The sequence below is a fragment of the Corythoichthys intestinalis genome, chromosome 13 (assembly GCF_030265065.1).
Source record: "Corythoichthys intestinalis isolate RoL2023-P3 chromosome 13, ASM3026506v1, whole genome shotgun sequence".
NCBI classification, from domain to species: domain Eukaryota; kingdom Metazoa; phylum Chordata; class Actinopteri; order Syngnathiformes; family Syngnathidae; genus Corythoichthys; species Corythoichthys intestinalis.
The window spans coordinates 12,715,640-12,731,848 of record NC_080407.1 but is presented as its reverse complement, the minus strand read 5'-3'; the positions used below and the strand labels follow the sequence as shown (position 1 = coordinate 12,731,848).

Here is a 16,209-nt window from a genome sequence, read left to right as displayed (position 1 = left end):
AACACACAACATCATGTGTGGAGGAAAAATGGAACAGATCACCAACATCAACAACTCATTACCACCGTGACGCACGGTGGAGGGAGCATCATGATTTGGGGCTGTTTTGCTGCCTCAGGGCCTGGACAACTTGCAATCATTAATGGAAGAATGAATTCAAAAGTTTATCAGGATGTTTTGCAGGAAAACCTGAGGCCGTCAGTCAGACAGTTGAAGGTAAAAAGAGGATGGATGCTGCAACAAGGCAATGATCCAAAATACAGAAGTAAATCAACTTCAGAATTTTTTCAGAACAACAAAATGTGGGTTCTGGAGTGGCCAAGTCAAAGTCCAGACTTGAACCCCGTTGAGATGCTGTGGCATGACCTAAAGACAGAGTTTCATGCAAGACATCCCAGGAATCTGACTGAACTAGAGCAGTTTTGTAGTGATGAATTGGCAAAAATTAGTCCTGAGATATGCGCCAGACTGATCTACAGCTACAGGAAGCATCTGGTTGAAGTTATTGCTGCCAAAATATTGGGCACAAAATATTATATGTGATGGTTCACTTACTTATTTTCCCCCCCTTTTGTCATTGTTTGAGTAGTATCCTCATTGAAATATGAAAACCTATAAATGTTTGGGTGGTTTCAGTTAAAGCAGACACTTTTTTTCATCTGTGTGATTTTGACAAAGATCAGATAACATTCGATGGTGATTTTATGCAGAAATGTGAGCAATTCCAAAAGGTTCAGATTCTTTTTCATACCACTGTATACTATACTAACTACTATAATAATATGTATTCCACCTGGCTATGAATCACATCATAAAATCAACTTTCCCGTTCTTTGTCCGTTAGCCTACCTCTGCGTTTCTGGGTGAATGTGATCAAGAACCCTCAGTTCGTGTTCGACATCCACAAGAGCAGCATCACCGACGCCTGCCTGTCTGTGGTGGCTCAGACCTTCATGGACTCCTGCTCCACCTCGGAGCACCGCCTTGGGAAGGACTCGCCCTCCAACAAGCTGCTGTATGCCAAGGACATCCCCAGCTACAAGAGCTGGGTGGAGAGGTGAGCTCAAGCCCGACGCTGCGGTTGGACCTTTGATTCTGTTTCTATCCGACGCATTGAGAGATTGTGATCTACGAACCGTGGAGCACATTTGGGATGATGAGTGAGAATGCATGTGAGAACCGTGCAGTGTGAAACCTCTCCAGCGTGTGTGTGTGTGTAAGAATATACATGCAGTCATTTGTCCAAATGAGACTTACATTACATTTACTTGTCTAAGGGCGCCCGGAAAGGCTCGTGAATAAAAGATGGCCACGCCGAGCGCGTTATTCATGCGTCGGCAGCTTTTAGAAGCGGGCGGCGGCGCATGTGCGCGGCTTAAGGCTCAGCGGTGCCCTCATTAGTCATGTGTGTTGTGTTCCCGCAGCCTGCCAGGAAACTGATTTACTGATACGTGCGTGCAGGTGGGAGGATGCTGATTCATCATACACCAAGCCAGAGGGCCACTAGTAGAGTAGGTTAGAAGTTAAGAGAGGAAGTACTAAGTAAGTCAGAGTATAACTCGTTGCTCGGGGATGTTTGTGTCGTTAATTTAAGGACGTGAAGTGAGCCGGGTTGCAGAGATGATGACACTTTCCATGAATTTGATGGCCCGATTTGATGGCTGTGAACAGAAGAATATGCCGCGGTGGCCATTAAAGCCGTTTGTTTACAAGTGCGCCGGTGTCTGGTCAGCGCTTTTACGAATCAGACATTTTACGGCCCTTTGTTTGAATTCAAAGTGGATCGTTGTCGTAAAACGGTTTCGAATAAAAAACGGACTCGCTGATGAAACGTTTACTGCTGCGATATATTAGTTGTTCAGTATGTAAAATGGGATGTACAGTGGGGCAAATAAGTATTTAGGCAACCACCAATTGTGCAAGTTGTCCTACTTGAAAAGATTAGAGAGGCCTGTGATTGTCAACATGGGTAAACCTCAACCATGAGAGACAGAATGTGGGGAAAAAAATCACATTGTTCGATTTTTAAAGAATTTATTTCCAAATTAGAGTGGAAAATAAGTATCTGGTCACCTACAAACAAGCAGGATTTCTTGCTGTCAAAGAGGTCTAACTTCTTCGAACGAGGCTCCACTCGTTACCTGTATTAATGGCACCTGTTTTAACGCATCATCGGTATAAAAGACACCTGTCCACAATCTCAGTCAGTCACACTCCGAACTCCACAATGGCCAAGACCAAAGAGCTGTCGAAGGTGACCAGAGACAAAATTGTCGACCTGCACCAGGCTGGGAAGACTGAATCTGCAATAGGTAAAACGCTTGGTGTAAAGAAATCAACTGTGGGAGCAATTATTAGAAAATGGAAGACATACAAGACCACTGATAATCTCCCTCGATCTGGGGCTCCATGCAAGATCTCACCCCGTGGCGTCAAAATGATAACAAGAACGGTGAGCAAAAATCCCAGAACCACACGGGGGGACCTAGTGAATGACCTACAGAAAGCTGGGACCACAGTAACAAAGGCTACTATCAGTAGCACAATGCACCGCCAGGGACTCAAATCCTGCACAGCCAGACGTGTCCCCCTGCTGAAGAAAGTACACGTCCAGGCCCGTCTGCGGTTGGCTAGAGAGCATCTGGATGATCCAGAAGAGGACTGGGAGAATGTGTTATGGTCAGATGAAACCAAAATAGAACTTTTTGATAGAAACACAGGTTGTCGTGTTTGGAGGAGAAAGAATACTGAATTGCATCCGAAGAACACCATACCCACTGTGAAGCATGGGGGTGGAAACATCATGCTTTGGGGCTGTTTTTCTGCAAAAGGACCAGGACGACTGATCTGTGTAAAGGAAAGAATGAATGGGGCCATGTATCGAGAAATTTTGAGTAAAAATCTCTTTCCATCAGCATGGGCATTGAAGATGAGACGTGGTTGGGTCTTTCAGCATGACAATGATCCCAAACACACAGCCAGGGCAACAACGGAGTGGCTTCGTAAGAAGCATTTCAAGGTCCTGGAGTGGCCTAACCAGTCTCCAGATCTCAACCCCATAGAAAATTTGTGGAGGGAGTTGAAAGTCCGTGTTGCCCACTGACAGCCCCAAAACATCACTGCTCTAGAGGAGATCTGCATGGAGGAATGGGCCAAAATACCAGCAACAGTGTGTGAAAAGCTTGTGAAGAGTTACAGAAAACGTTTGGCCTCCGTTATTGCCAACAAAGGGTACATATTAAAGTATTGAAATGAACTTTTGGTATTGACCAAATACTTATTTTCCACCATGATTTTCAAATAAATTCTTTAAAAATCAAACAATGTGATTTTCTTTTTTTCCCCCACATTTTGTCTCTTATGGTTGAGGTTTACCCATGTTGACAATTACAGGCCTCTCTCTAATATTTTCACGTGGGAGAACTTGCACAATTAGTGGTTGACTAAATACTTATTTGCCCCACTGTATGTGGAGGTTACGAAAAAGGAGCTGTTCCGTGATGCCGTTCCACATGAGGTTTTAGCAACCTGCGCGGTCCTTAACAACAACCACCTGCCTTCCGTAAAGACTTCTGGCAGCAACGTTGCTTCCGCACACGCGCCCGAACCAGCCAGCCAAAAAAAGCATCGCGCTTGTCCTCCAGTTGGATGGAGCCGCGGGATTTCAATATGCAAATAAGCGACTTTAATTAACATTGCTGATGGATGCAACACAGCTGCTGCTGACTCCGATCGAGTGTGAACGTCTGCCGCAGTGTTCAAGGTTGAAACCCCTCCATGGTTCATGTGTTTACAGGTACTACTCAGACATCGGCAAGATGCCGGCCATCAGCGACCAGGACATGAACGCCTACTTGGCCGAACAATCGCGCATGCACATGAGCGAGTTTAACAGCATGAGTTCTCTGAGTGAGATCTACTCCTACGTGGGAAAATACACAGAGGAGGTACGTGCGCTCGTTGGCCGCCATTGACGTCCATTCAGTTCAATTGTACTTGATACGTAATGTCATAGGCGGAGTTTGACTTTTGGGGCACAATATGTTGATGACTCCAAAATGCAGTGTCAGCAATAAAATTAACTTACAATAATATTTAAAATAATAAGTTGACAATGAGCGTTTTTTGTTTCCCATCATTCTTGAGGGGAATTCTAAATCAGGCTGCTTAGGCAATACTTTTTGCCAAGATCGTCGTCAATTGAATTCGGTATGCCCACCGGAGTCGTGCCAATGTAGTTACCCCAGTCAAAATTTGTTTCACCTGGGCGGAGCCATATAGAGGTAGATTTGGGTCTTTATTATTCAATCCAAAAAAGTTGCTTCAATTAAAAAAAACAAAAAGTTGCTTCAATCAAAATATATGGTGGAAAACACTCAGGTGACTTGAAGTTCCGCTCTGAGACCCCCAATTTGGCCAAATTTCAAAATTGTCCGATATGCATGTGTATGCATGCAAAGCTTAAAATCTCAATTTTCTGGGGGAAGAAAAATTTTGAACAAGAGGGCATTTAAAAAAAAAAAAAAAAAGTTTTTTAATTTTAACCAGCAAAACCCTATCTGGAAATGAAAGCACGCGAGAGCAGAATTACAGACGCCATAACTTTAACGAGATATTATCGCGTACTTGCTTTGTTTTGATCCAAAAACTCCACGTAGCATGTATCACTGAGTGTCAAGACACAGCTGTGAATGGCCACAGCTGGATTTTGGGGGGATTTTATGGGTGAAACATGGTAGTATGACAAGGGTCGCAGGACATGGCAAGAAATCTCAGACATCAAGGAGTGGTCGAGATTGTCTTTTTCATATATTTACCCTTTAAACGTTTTTTTTTTTTTCTTTCTTTCTTTCTTTCTTTGGATCGATTATTTATCATCTAATATATTGGGGAAAAATGCAACAGTAACGAAAAAAAATAAAATTAAGCGATAGCTATGAGGTAGATATCCGTGACTTTTTTACAGACGCCAATTTTTTTTTTTTTTTCAGCTAAATATTAGACATCAATTAATGATTCCAAGATAAAAATGACAGACATTTCGAATAATAAATACGATTAATTACCTTCTTTTTATAGCTAGGTTGAAACAAAAGCAGTTGCGCGACGTTTGTAAACGGGGGTTTCCAGGGTAATGGGGACAAATTAAACATAGTTCAGAGGCTTAGTGCGCCATGAATCTGCTATGGCAGCATATAGACATATTGTTCGATCAAACACAACAGTTCTTTTTGCTTAAAATACAGCAGTTTATTTTATAGAGGGTTGCAAGGGCAGAAACTGCTTTTTCAGTCTTGTCTGTGTTTTCCGCCATATATTTTCAACCAAAAAAAGTCGCTTCAATCAAAAAAAAAATTGTTTGAATGCAAAAATACATTTGAAACTCAAAAAAATGCATGTGAAAGCTATTTGTCTTTGATTAATTTTTATTTTAGTTTATTTTATTTTTTTGATTGAAGTCAAGTTTTTTTTTTTTTTTTTTTTTATCAAAGCTACTTTTTGTTTGAAGTCATGTTGATTTGTGTTTGAGCCACATTTTGGCAAGGACATTTTTCTTTTATTATTCAATCAAAAAATAAGTCGCTTTAAAAGAATATAGATTTTCAAAAAGAAAAATCACATCATTCAAAAAAAGACAATTTTCAATCATAGAAAAAAGTTTTTGAATGCGATAAAATATTTGCGATTGAAAAATTTGCATTTGAACACTTAATATTTCATTGAATAAGTTTTCTTTGATTGAAGCAATCCTTTTTGTGTTTGGGCCATATTATGATTAGGACATTTGTGTCTAAATCATTCAATCCCCAAAAAGTTGCTTCAATAAAAAAAAAAAAAAAAAATCAATCAAAGAACAAAACATTAAAAAAAAAAAAAAAATCTGTAATATATATATATATATATTTCCAAAATTATATGCAAAGCAAATGACTGTATAAGGTGCTGAAAAATAATTTCGACCCATTATAAAAATTTTGTTGCAGTTTTATTGCTCTACAACTTTTATATATAAATAGGAAAGTCAATTACCGTATTGGCCCGAATATAAGATGGCCTTGATCATAAGGCGACCCCCTCTTTTTCGAGACTCAAGTTTGAAAAAAGACTTTTTGAACACCAAATTAATTTTTATACAGAAAATAATTTCATTACATTTGAAACAAATGATTATAACAACATATTTGAGAAAAAAGCATGTTATTTTGCCTCATTCAAATCTTAATATCTGAACATTTAAATATGTAAAGTGCAATCACATTCGTAAATGAACATTATCTAGTTTTTGAAATGTAAATAAACCAATCTATTGTGATAAAACAACAAAATTCCAATAACTGCATTATCCATCAAAGTGAAGTCTAACTGTAGTCTTGAAACAAATCTGAATAAGGAAAAATATTGCAATACAATAATGCAAACTAGTTAAACCTGAGAGTAGCTGAGATCTGTCATGACAGAACATCGCTTCAATGATATCTGGCGCCATCTAGCGTCGTGAATGGGTATAATGTCTAGACCAAGAATATAAGACGACCCCCAGTTTTTCAGTCTTATTTCAATGCAAAAAACACCGTCTTATATTCGGGCCAATACGGTACATGCAATGACACTTTTTGGCCACCAGGTCGCCCTGCCCCCCCTTAAAATCTGCTTATGCTTAATGTGTGCATTTGTCAGATTGTGTGCGCGCTGGAGCAGGACGACGCAGCCAGGAAGCAACGACTGGCCTTCAAGCTGGAGCAGGTGGTGGCCTTCATGACTCTGGAGAGCTGAGGACCGCACTTCCCAGGATGCACTGGGAAGAACAGAAAACACATCCCCTTTCGCCCCGCCACCGTCCACACTCTTGTCCGACACCGAGCCGTGCCTGAGCGAAAACCTGTTCCTCCTGTTTTTATTTTTTTTTTCATTCCTGCTTCCTCGATTGAATTCTCGTCCCTCATCCACTGCTGCATACAGACACAGAAGAAATACATTTTTACGTTGCCTTTGAGAATTTACTGACCGGTATAATTCTTTCAAACTGGGAGGAGTGCGACAAACGGACGGTGGTTCCTTCTTGTCCATCTTCTGGATCGATGCAAGTGTTTCGTTTGCTTTGTTTCTCCCTTGTAGCTGGATTTGCATTGAAGGTTAAGGGCTCGGGAGGGTTCTGACAATGCCGCGGCGCCCCCCCCCTCAGCGGCCCTCCATTTTTGGCAGCATTAGCTTCCACGCTTCCATCCGGCTAAAAACCCGACAAAGCCCGAGCGGGCTCCTCTGTTTGAAGCACACGAAGATGATGACTTGTGTGTGATTTGAGAGCACATACGCACAAAAAACACACACACACAACACAACATACAAAGTTGGTCAGCCTAAAAACCAAAGGAGCTTGACATTTTCAACACAAAAAGATGTATTTGTCAAGTGCCACAGAGGAACACATAAAAAAAATATATAGAAAAATAAAAAGGACAACCACGAAAATGGACTTTAGAAGAAAAAAAACAAAAAAAAACAACAACTTGTGACTGGAACCTGTGTGCTACTTTTCTGACCTCAGTTTGTGGAGATGCTCCGTGGCTCCTGGCTTTTCCACACCTTTCTTTCCTGTTTTGCACAAGCCTTCAAGGTGGACGTAGTGTAGCCGCGGAGGCGCCGGTGTTGTATTCGCGCCTCTCGGGAAAGACGAACGATGGACAGCGATGATAAACTGAAAACTTGTTGGATGTGAGAACGAGAGAGAGAGCGCGAGTCCGCCTCTTGTATCCTGTGAAGCTCTGCCCTTTCTTTTGCCTTGACAACGTGCCCCATGTGGTGATGTGAATGTGCGAAGGCCGCCCTCGGTCCACCTTTACTGGCTTTTTTTAGCGCATGTAAAACCATTTAAGAAAAACTTATTTAAGGAAAAAAAAAAACTCTAAGCCTTGCGATGATGATGTGGATGTGTTTGTTTCAATTTGTTTTGCTTGAAAGACTGGAGAGAGAAAGAAAAGCGGGATTGAAGTTTAAGGTGGAACCTTTATCCAGTTGATGCTGCAGAACCGGATGGCGATTCGTGTACGGCGGTGCCTTGAGATAGGGGTTTATTTCGTTAGCAGTCTTTCCTGACTTATGCTAGCATCAATTGACATCAGCATCATTTAACAGAGTGTGCAGAATTATTATAGTGTTTATTAACCATAATTTTCGCAGTATAAAAAAGCCGCCACCCAACAAATTTGCCCCAAAATGGTATTTTTTCATAGATAACTAGCTAGATAGCTAATAAATAGCTGTCCTCACTGTATTATGGGATATTTACACTGAAAGATATTAACTGGTAACACTTAATTTGACAGTGTAACACCAAATGAACCACCACAAAGCTTTGAACCAATTGGCTGCAAAGCTTCATTGCTTCAAGAAGCTTCATTTGGCCATCACTGCTCCCTTAGGGGATAGAGTGAACCTCTGCTGTCAACACGGTTATCGTCCAACATGCCTCCTAGCATGCAATGTGGCGCTACAGATGTAAATAAATCAAAATTCATATTCTGTGCTAATTATTTCTTCAGTTAATGTTGTAGTTGTTTCGTTAATTGCTAGATTAGCCGCACTGGACAATAAGCCGCAGCTGTCCTTACTGTATTATGGGAAATTTACCCCAAAAGATAACCGGTAACACTTTATTTGACAGCGGCATCATAAGGCTATCAAAAGACTATATGAACCACCATGAAGCTATGCAGTCAATTGGTTCAAAGCTTCATGGTGGTCTTGGTCATTTGGTCTTGGTTCATTACGTCAAGAAGCTTCATTTGGCCATCACTGCTCCCTTGGGGGAGACAGTCAACCTCTGCTGTCAACACTGTTGTCGTCCAACATGCCTCCTAGCATGCACTGCGCCACTACAAATGTAAATAACAATCAAAATTCCGTGCTAATTATTTCCTCAGCTAATGTCCTAGCTGTTTCATTAATTGCTAAATTAGCCGCACTGAACAATAAGCCGCAGCTGTGTTTACTGTATTATGGGATATACGCACCAAAAAAAAAAAAACAGTAACACTTTATTTGACAGCGGCATCATAAGGCTGTCATAAGACCATATGAACCACCATGAAGCTTTGCAGCCAATTGGTTCAAAACTTCATGATGGTCTTGGTCATTTGGTCTTGTTCATTGCGTCAAGAAGCTTCATTTGGCCATCACTGCTCCTTTGGGGAGACAGTAAACCTCTGCTGCCACCTGTCAACACGGTTGTCGGCCAACATGCCTCCTAGCATGCATCGCAGCGCTACAGATGAAAATTCATGTTCTGTGCTAATTATTTCTTCAGTTACTGTTCCAGTTGTTTCATTAATTGCTAAATATGGTGTTGATAACACTTTATTTGACAGTGGTGCCATAAGACTGTCGTAAGACCATCGTAATTATGACATGACAGTTGCCAGGCACGGCCAGACTGTTCTCCCTGTATTTTTTTAAACACCGGGAGACAGTCTAGGACCCAGTCCCTCATTGGCCTCTCGAGCCCGAAGGAAAGTAACCATGCAATCAGATTCGTTTATTTGCGTGACGTGCTCTTAACGAGCAATGTCACAACAACACAGATGGCGAACGGGAGAGCAGAGAATATGTTCCAATCCGTGGTAAATTCAGTTTTAAATGACCAAAAACACGTCGAGTCGCTAAAACCAACAGTCTGTCTCGCGCTACCCATGTTGAATAAACTTTGCCGTTCTCCGCTCTCCTCGTATGTTTATTTCCTCGCGAGTTTCTTGTCGCTTTACCAACGTCACGCCCGCCCATCACTGATTGGTCCACTCCACTGTCTTTTTGCTGTGGCTTGCTCTGCCCTGAAAATTTGACTGCGGAACGGTCGTGAGTTCCAGGCAAACATAACACTCCCATTAGCCTTAATGAATGTTTATGACAGATGTCATTACCTCACTTTTGAATGGATGTAAAAGATCCAAGCTGGAAATAAAATGAGATAGTGACATAATTTGCTTAATGACATCTGTCATAAGCATTCATTAATGCCCATTATAGTGTCATGCCATAATTATGACTGTCTTACGGCAGTGTTATGACGCTGCTGTCAAATAAAGTGTTGCCTATTAGCCCAAATAAATCAACAAATAAGCCGCACTAGATTATAGGATTCAAAATGAGGGGAAAAAAGGAGAGTCTGAAAGTGCGAAAATTATGGCAGTCAAGTTTTGCTTAAATTCACTGGAATTCAAGCTGTCCCTGAGGTATGCCATTGGCCACTGGGGGCAGTATAACATTAGGAATTCTGCGCAGAGGATAAAAAATATGTTCCTGTAGGTACTATTACTCCAAAAACAAAATCCCCTAAATTAGCTCACTTGTATCTCAAGGCCCCCCATGCATATTAACCCATTTGTAGCCCAAAGCCGTTCTCGGGGTGTAGGATGGTCACGCTGGCTGTTCAACATATCAAAGACATGGAGATGGAGAAGGTTGTCGTAAATGTGTAGACTTCTGAATTAGCCGTGTCCTTCATGTAGCTAAGCTAAATAAACACTGTGTGTAGAAGCCCTACCAGCCACGTGGACACGCGCACCATCGAGGAGCGGCGCGGATAAAGTTTCCACCTTGAGACATTTTCTAGGAATTATAGTCCAGACGTCCTCCTAGTTCAGTATTATAGCAGGTGTTACACACACAAAACAGACTTTTACTAGACAATATTTGAAAGATAAAGAGTATCTTATCACAAGATCAAAACAGCCCGGGGGATAGAAGGTGAGCTTCTCTAACTTTGTTATAATTAATTGTATACCTGTGTATGTAAATATAATGCATTCCTATTTTGCAGTCCAGAACAAAATACTATTTGTAATATAGAATAAACTTTATTAAGAAACCAAGGATCTGAATGTGTGTGTGTTTTTGTTTTTTAACTCATTGACGGCAAAAGAACGTCCAATCGATTTGAGGTGCTGGCATTGATTGATCATGTTTTCCATGGACGTCTATCGCCGTCAATGGCATTCAATGAATTAATGCAATATAGTAACCTAATGCACCCACAATTGGAAGCAAAATATATGGCACCCTTGATTGCGGCCACGTCCCCAAAAAATGCGTAATGGGGTGTCCGGAATGGACTAAATATTAGTTGTTGTTGTTTTTTTTTAATTGAACAATACTAAATAAACAATAATAACTACAGAACAACCAGTTCACGCAATATATGTGCATTATTAACATTTTTACCTTTCATGTTAACAGAAAAAAAATAAATAAATACATTTAAGTATATGTTATGCTAGATAATTTTGCATGAGCTTCAAGATTATATTTGCATTTTATGGTTTTATCCTATTTAGTAATGTGAAATGTAAGTAACTTTCATCAGGAATATTTTAAAATTCCACTTTCCATTTTGAATTTTACATTTGTGAATATGAAATTTTCCCATCAATACAAAAAGATTCAATAGTATAAATATTATTTTATCTTTAGATTCATCTACTGTGATAATCGTTTTCCCATTCAATGCTTTTTTTTTTTTTGGTTGGTTTTACTTCTGATATATTTTTGAAGACCAGTCCAAAATTGGGGTAACCAAAAACAAATGAGTCACATTTTCAGATTCAGCCTAACAAAATGAACATTTGTTGTCAACATCCTTAAAACGAGCCATGTATACATTGGTTTATGCAAAATCTTAAACAGGTCAATAAAGGTGGTGGCGTGATTATTTTTAGTTTATTATTATGACTATCAACTGATGATAATTATACGTGAATGAGCTCAGCTCCTGTACTCATCTATGTGAAAAGTGAGAAACACAGCTGATGCTCCAGAAGAACGTCACCCCAAAGATAATGGTCACAAGAGTGTGCACTTCACTATGCTAGAACCTTCACAATGCATTTCAAATTAACTAGCTAGCAGCAGCTAAGTAGCAGCGTTATTTTTGAGCCGGGATGTAACTTTTGACCTCAAAACAACAAAGGTAAGACCTGCGCAGACCTACTGTGGAAAAAAAAAAAAAAAAAAAAGGGAGTACCGACTGCTAGAACTGTCACAGGGAAAACACGGACTGAATTTTCAGAGATGTGGGCTTTCTCTATATGAACAAGTGGAAAGCATTGGATAGCCACATACTGAAGGGGCGCTCTATCTTACTCTGTGATGGAAACTGACAGATTTGTGATCATATTTAAGTTAATAATGACAGGTTATATGATTATTAATTTAAACTAATATTCTTGCAACTTCACAGTGAATATGTTTTTTCCATTTTTTTTAATAACACCAAATTATTTAGAGGGGCTTAAGAATATTTTAGGGGGGCTGAAGCCCACACTAAAACAGGCCTAACGACGCCACTGCTTATTACTCGACCATTGTTCCAAAAATATAGTAGCGTGTTTAAATAGAATGTCCTTGTTATTACATTTATAATAATTATGAGGAGAATAATTATGTTTATAAATGAGATATAATTGTCAATTAATTTTAACAATTTTTCATCCAAGCGAAAAGCAATTGCAGCATATACAAGACGTGAAATTTTTTCTGCCTTGGTAATTCCCCTTCCTTTCAATGAGAGATCTCTTAAAAGCCAAAAATTAAACTTCTTTTTCATTTGATCTAATATTGGTTTAAAGTTTAATGATGTTCTTAACTGTTTATTGTTGGAAATTACAACTTTTTGGGGGGAATTACAACACCTGGGTATGAAACCTCCGTCTGTTACGTCATCCAAATATTACGTTGAACCAATGGGGAGATGTGACGTCACATTAAGCGACGAAACACTTGTCAGGTGCTGTCAAGACTCGAAACTATCGGTGAGAAAATGTAAACAAAAGAAAAAGAAACCATGTTTTTCGCGTCATGACAACAGAGGCCAGCTTCATGTGACGTTTCGTGTGAAGCAGAAGTTATCTTTGAGGTAAGCTGCATTGAGTTTCAAGCTTTTATACAATCAATGCAAGCGGTACTGCACATTGTACACATGCAAGGAATTGATTGAGAATAATCATGGACAATAGCCATTAAAAATAGACTACTTAACTCATTTTAAAATACATTTAAAGGTTGACTATACGTATTATTTAAGTTAATTGCCTGTTTATTGCCTGCAGGTGAACTTCTATAGACCTTCATCGTTCATACGAGTTTTTTCCCCCTTAGGCTATGCATGAAGGACAAAAGCATAGATAAAATGATATAGCTTGTAAAAGTTCTCGTGCGTTTCAGGTTCATTCTTAACTCCTTAACTGCAACAGACGTTAAATCAATTTTAACTGGAATGATGGACATCGAATGATCAAGTTTTATTGCCATTGACGGTGATAGATGTCTGCTCTAATTTGATTTTTAGACCCTGGATGTCAATTGTTGTTAATGAGTTAATTTTCTCCTAGCCAAATGTACAGTAGTTGAATCTCTTTTTAGGATTTATTACTTATAATTTTGCGTTTTATAATAAAAACGGCATGTGTATCATTTTCTGGTTAAAACAAAAAAAATCACATAAATTATGCTTCAGTAGTACGAAGAAAATAAATTTAAGCCATCTGGTGCACACCAGAAAGTATGTTGTGTGCACTAGAAACTACCTGGTGTGCACCAGATTGTATGTGGTGCGCACAACATACTATCTGGTGCACACTAGAAAGTATTGTGTGCGCGGTATAAACTATCTGGTGTGCATCAGAAAGTATGTTGTGCGCACTAGATACTATCTGGTGCTCACCAAAAGTATGTTGTGCGCACTAGAAACTATCTGGTGCACACCAGACAGTAAGTTGTGCGCACTAGATACAATCTGGTGCGCACCAAAAAGTATGTTGTGTGCACTAGAAACTGTCTGGTGCGTACCAGAAAGTATGTGGTGCCCACTAGAAACTATCTGGTCCCCATCAGAAAGTATTTTGTGCTCACTAGAAACTATCTGGTGTGCACCACATGGTATGTTGTGCGCAGTTGATACAATCTGGTGCGCACCAAACAGTATGTTGTGCATACTAGAAACTATCTGGTGCCCATCAGAAAGTATTTTGTGCTCACTAGAAACTTTCTGGTGCCCATCAGAAAGTATTTTGTACTCACTAGAAACTATCTGGTGCGCACCACATGGTATGTTGCGCGCACTAGAAACTATCTGGTGCGCACCAGACAGTAAGTTGTGCGCACTAGATACAATCTGGTGCGCACCAAACAGTATGTTGTGCATGCAAAAAACAATCTGGTGAGCACCAGATAGTATATGGTGGGCAATATAAACTATCTGGTGCACACCAGATAGTATGTGGAGGGCACTAGAAACTATCTGGTGCGCACCAGAAAATTATGTTGTGTGCACTAGAAACTATCTGGTGCACACCAGATAGTAGGTGGTGCGCAATAACAACTATGTGGTGTGCGCTAAGAACTATCTGGTGCGCATGGGAAACAATCTGGTGCACACCATATAATATGTGGTGCGCACTAGAAACTATTTGGTGCACACCAGATAGTAGGTGGTGTGCAGTAACAACTATGTGGTGTGCACTAGAAACTATCTGGTGCGCGTGGGAAACAATCCGGTGCACACCATATAGTATGTGGTACGCACTAAAAACTATCTGTTGTGCAGTGATAGCTTTATAGTTGAGTCCAAGATTGAAGTAAAGCTCAAATAAATCCTGTATAATTATTTTTAGCATGCCGAAACTGCTGTTGTGTGATGCGCGCCTGCAGTTTGTGGCCTGTGTAAGGGAACTTTCTGGTGCGCACCAGATACTTTTGCGGTGTGCACCAAATAGTTTTCTAGTGTGCACCACATACTTTCCGATGTGCACACGATGGTTTAAATTTATTTTATTTCTGTCGATCTCCCTTTACGGGCTCTGTACTCCAGTAGTAGCCTTGATATTCGCGTAATTGAAGCAATTCTTTGACTTAGACCAACCGATGCCCACAGTGACGTGATGGGCGAACGGGCGAGTGAGTCCAAGGACAAGCCGAAGCGTGAGAAATTCCCAACGCGTAGGAGTCGCTAAAGCTCATCGACTTAACATCCGTCGGCCACTTTGATGCGGCAGCCAAGGGTTTTCCAGGTATGCATTCGCCCGCCCATCCGCTTGGCTCTCAGGTAGCCGTCACAGCATTCCTCTCTGTAAATCTGTCTCTCCAGAGGTATCATGTCAGGCAGGGATGTTTTTTGCGGTTTAACCAGACTGAAAGTGCCTCAGTTAGTTCTGTTGAATGTCACTAGAACATCACGCACAGCAAACACCAGCAAAATAAAAGGACAGGCAACGTGAGTCTGTTTTCATCCCAGACAATCAGACCGATGTTTTGCTGGTGTTCTCGGTGCTGGGCCGGTTGTCAATAGAAACTGCAGTGCAGCAGAGGGATGCTAATGAAGGGATCGAGAAAACAACAGAGGGAAAACGTGGGCAGAAAGTAGAAAAGCTACAAAAAGAAACCGTTGGCAGTATCACAATGGAAGATCGTCCAGTAATTACATCCTCAAAAATATCTTGAAGTACCACGATTATGACCAACTTGAAAATATTTTGAATTATTTCTCGGGCAAAAAAACAAATAGAGTACTTGTTAAACTTCAGAAAACAATCAGTGTGAGGTTCCTTAAGTTAGCCCATCAACATCCTTAACTTCTGTGCCGACTTTCTTCAAAAACGAATCAACAGTTGATTGTCATTTTCCCCATTTGTTCCTGTCCATTGAACAAGCAAATTGCTCTTCTCTTCTTCGGGTTCTTAATTGAAAATGCTCTCGATAAAGAGCATATTTTTACTTCAACTTTTCTGTCAACGCCAACCCCGAAGGAGCGACCGACTGAGCGGGATGAAAGCCGTAGTCGAGGATTAACAAGTGAGACGGTCGTCGGCGCTTTGATATAAAAAACCGTGTCGCAGGTGCAGCGTCACGTCTCTTCACACATGCTGATTGTTTTGACCGAGATAATTGGGCCCCTGTCTGCCTGTGTTGTGCCACGGATAGTTGTTTCAACACCTGCCAAACACGGGATCGCCGCGGTCGCCCAAGCGCCATGGCAACACCGAGCTGATATAATTGGCTGTCGGCCACCGGCCCCGTGCGCCTATGGATCGCGTTTTGACTGGCGACAAATGATGTTTCAGTGTCAACGATGACAATACACTAGATCCATCTGAAGCTACATTTGAGGTCAAATGAATCGGATGTACCGTATTGCCCCGAATATAAGACGGCCCTGATTGAAAA

At 40.7% G+C, this 16,209-nt stretch overlaps 1 protein-coding gene and 1 long non-coding RNA gene across 3 annotated transcripts in view; both read left to right on the top strand.

The window, feature by feature from the left end:
• The window catches only part of plxna4 (plexin A4), a 339,249-nt gene extending 328,196 nt beyond the window's left edge, over positions 1 to 11,053 (top strand). The window contains exons 30-32 of one of the 2 annotated variants that reach the window (XM_057855551.1): positions 845 to 1,057; positions 3,797 to 3,947; positions 6,679 to 11,053. In XM_057855551.1, the coding sequence (XP_057711534.1) occupies positions 845 to 1,057; positions 3,797 to 3,947; positions 6,679 to 6,774 (460 nt within the window). In that variant the 3' untranslated portion in view covers positions 6,775 to 11,053. The remainder of the gene's footprint in view (positions 1 to 844; positions 1,058 to 3,796; positions 3,948 to 6,678) is intronic. The other variant, XM_057855552.1, reaches the window with a different exon arrangement.
• Positions 11,054 to 12,750: 1,697 nt separating this feature from the next.
• Positions 12,751 to 16,209, top strand: part of LOC130927650 (uncharacterized) — an 80,032-nt gene continuing 76,573 nt past the window's right edge. Inside the window, exons 1-2 of the long non-coding RNA XR_009066476.1 lie at positions 12,751 to 12,904; positions 14,903 to 15,056. This is a non-coding gene — a long non-coding RNA (uncharacterized LOC130927650). The remainder of the gene's footprint in view (positions 12,905 to 14,902; positions 15,057 to 16,209) is intronic.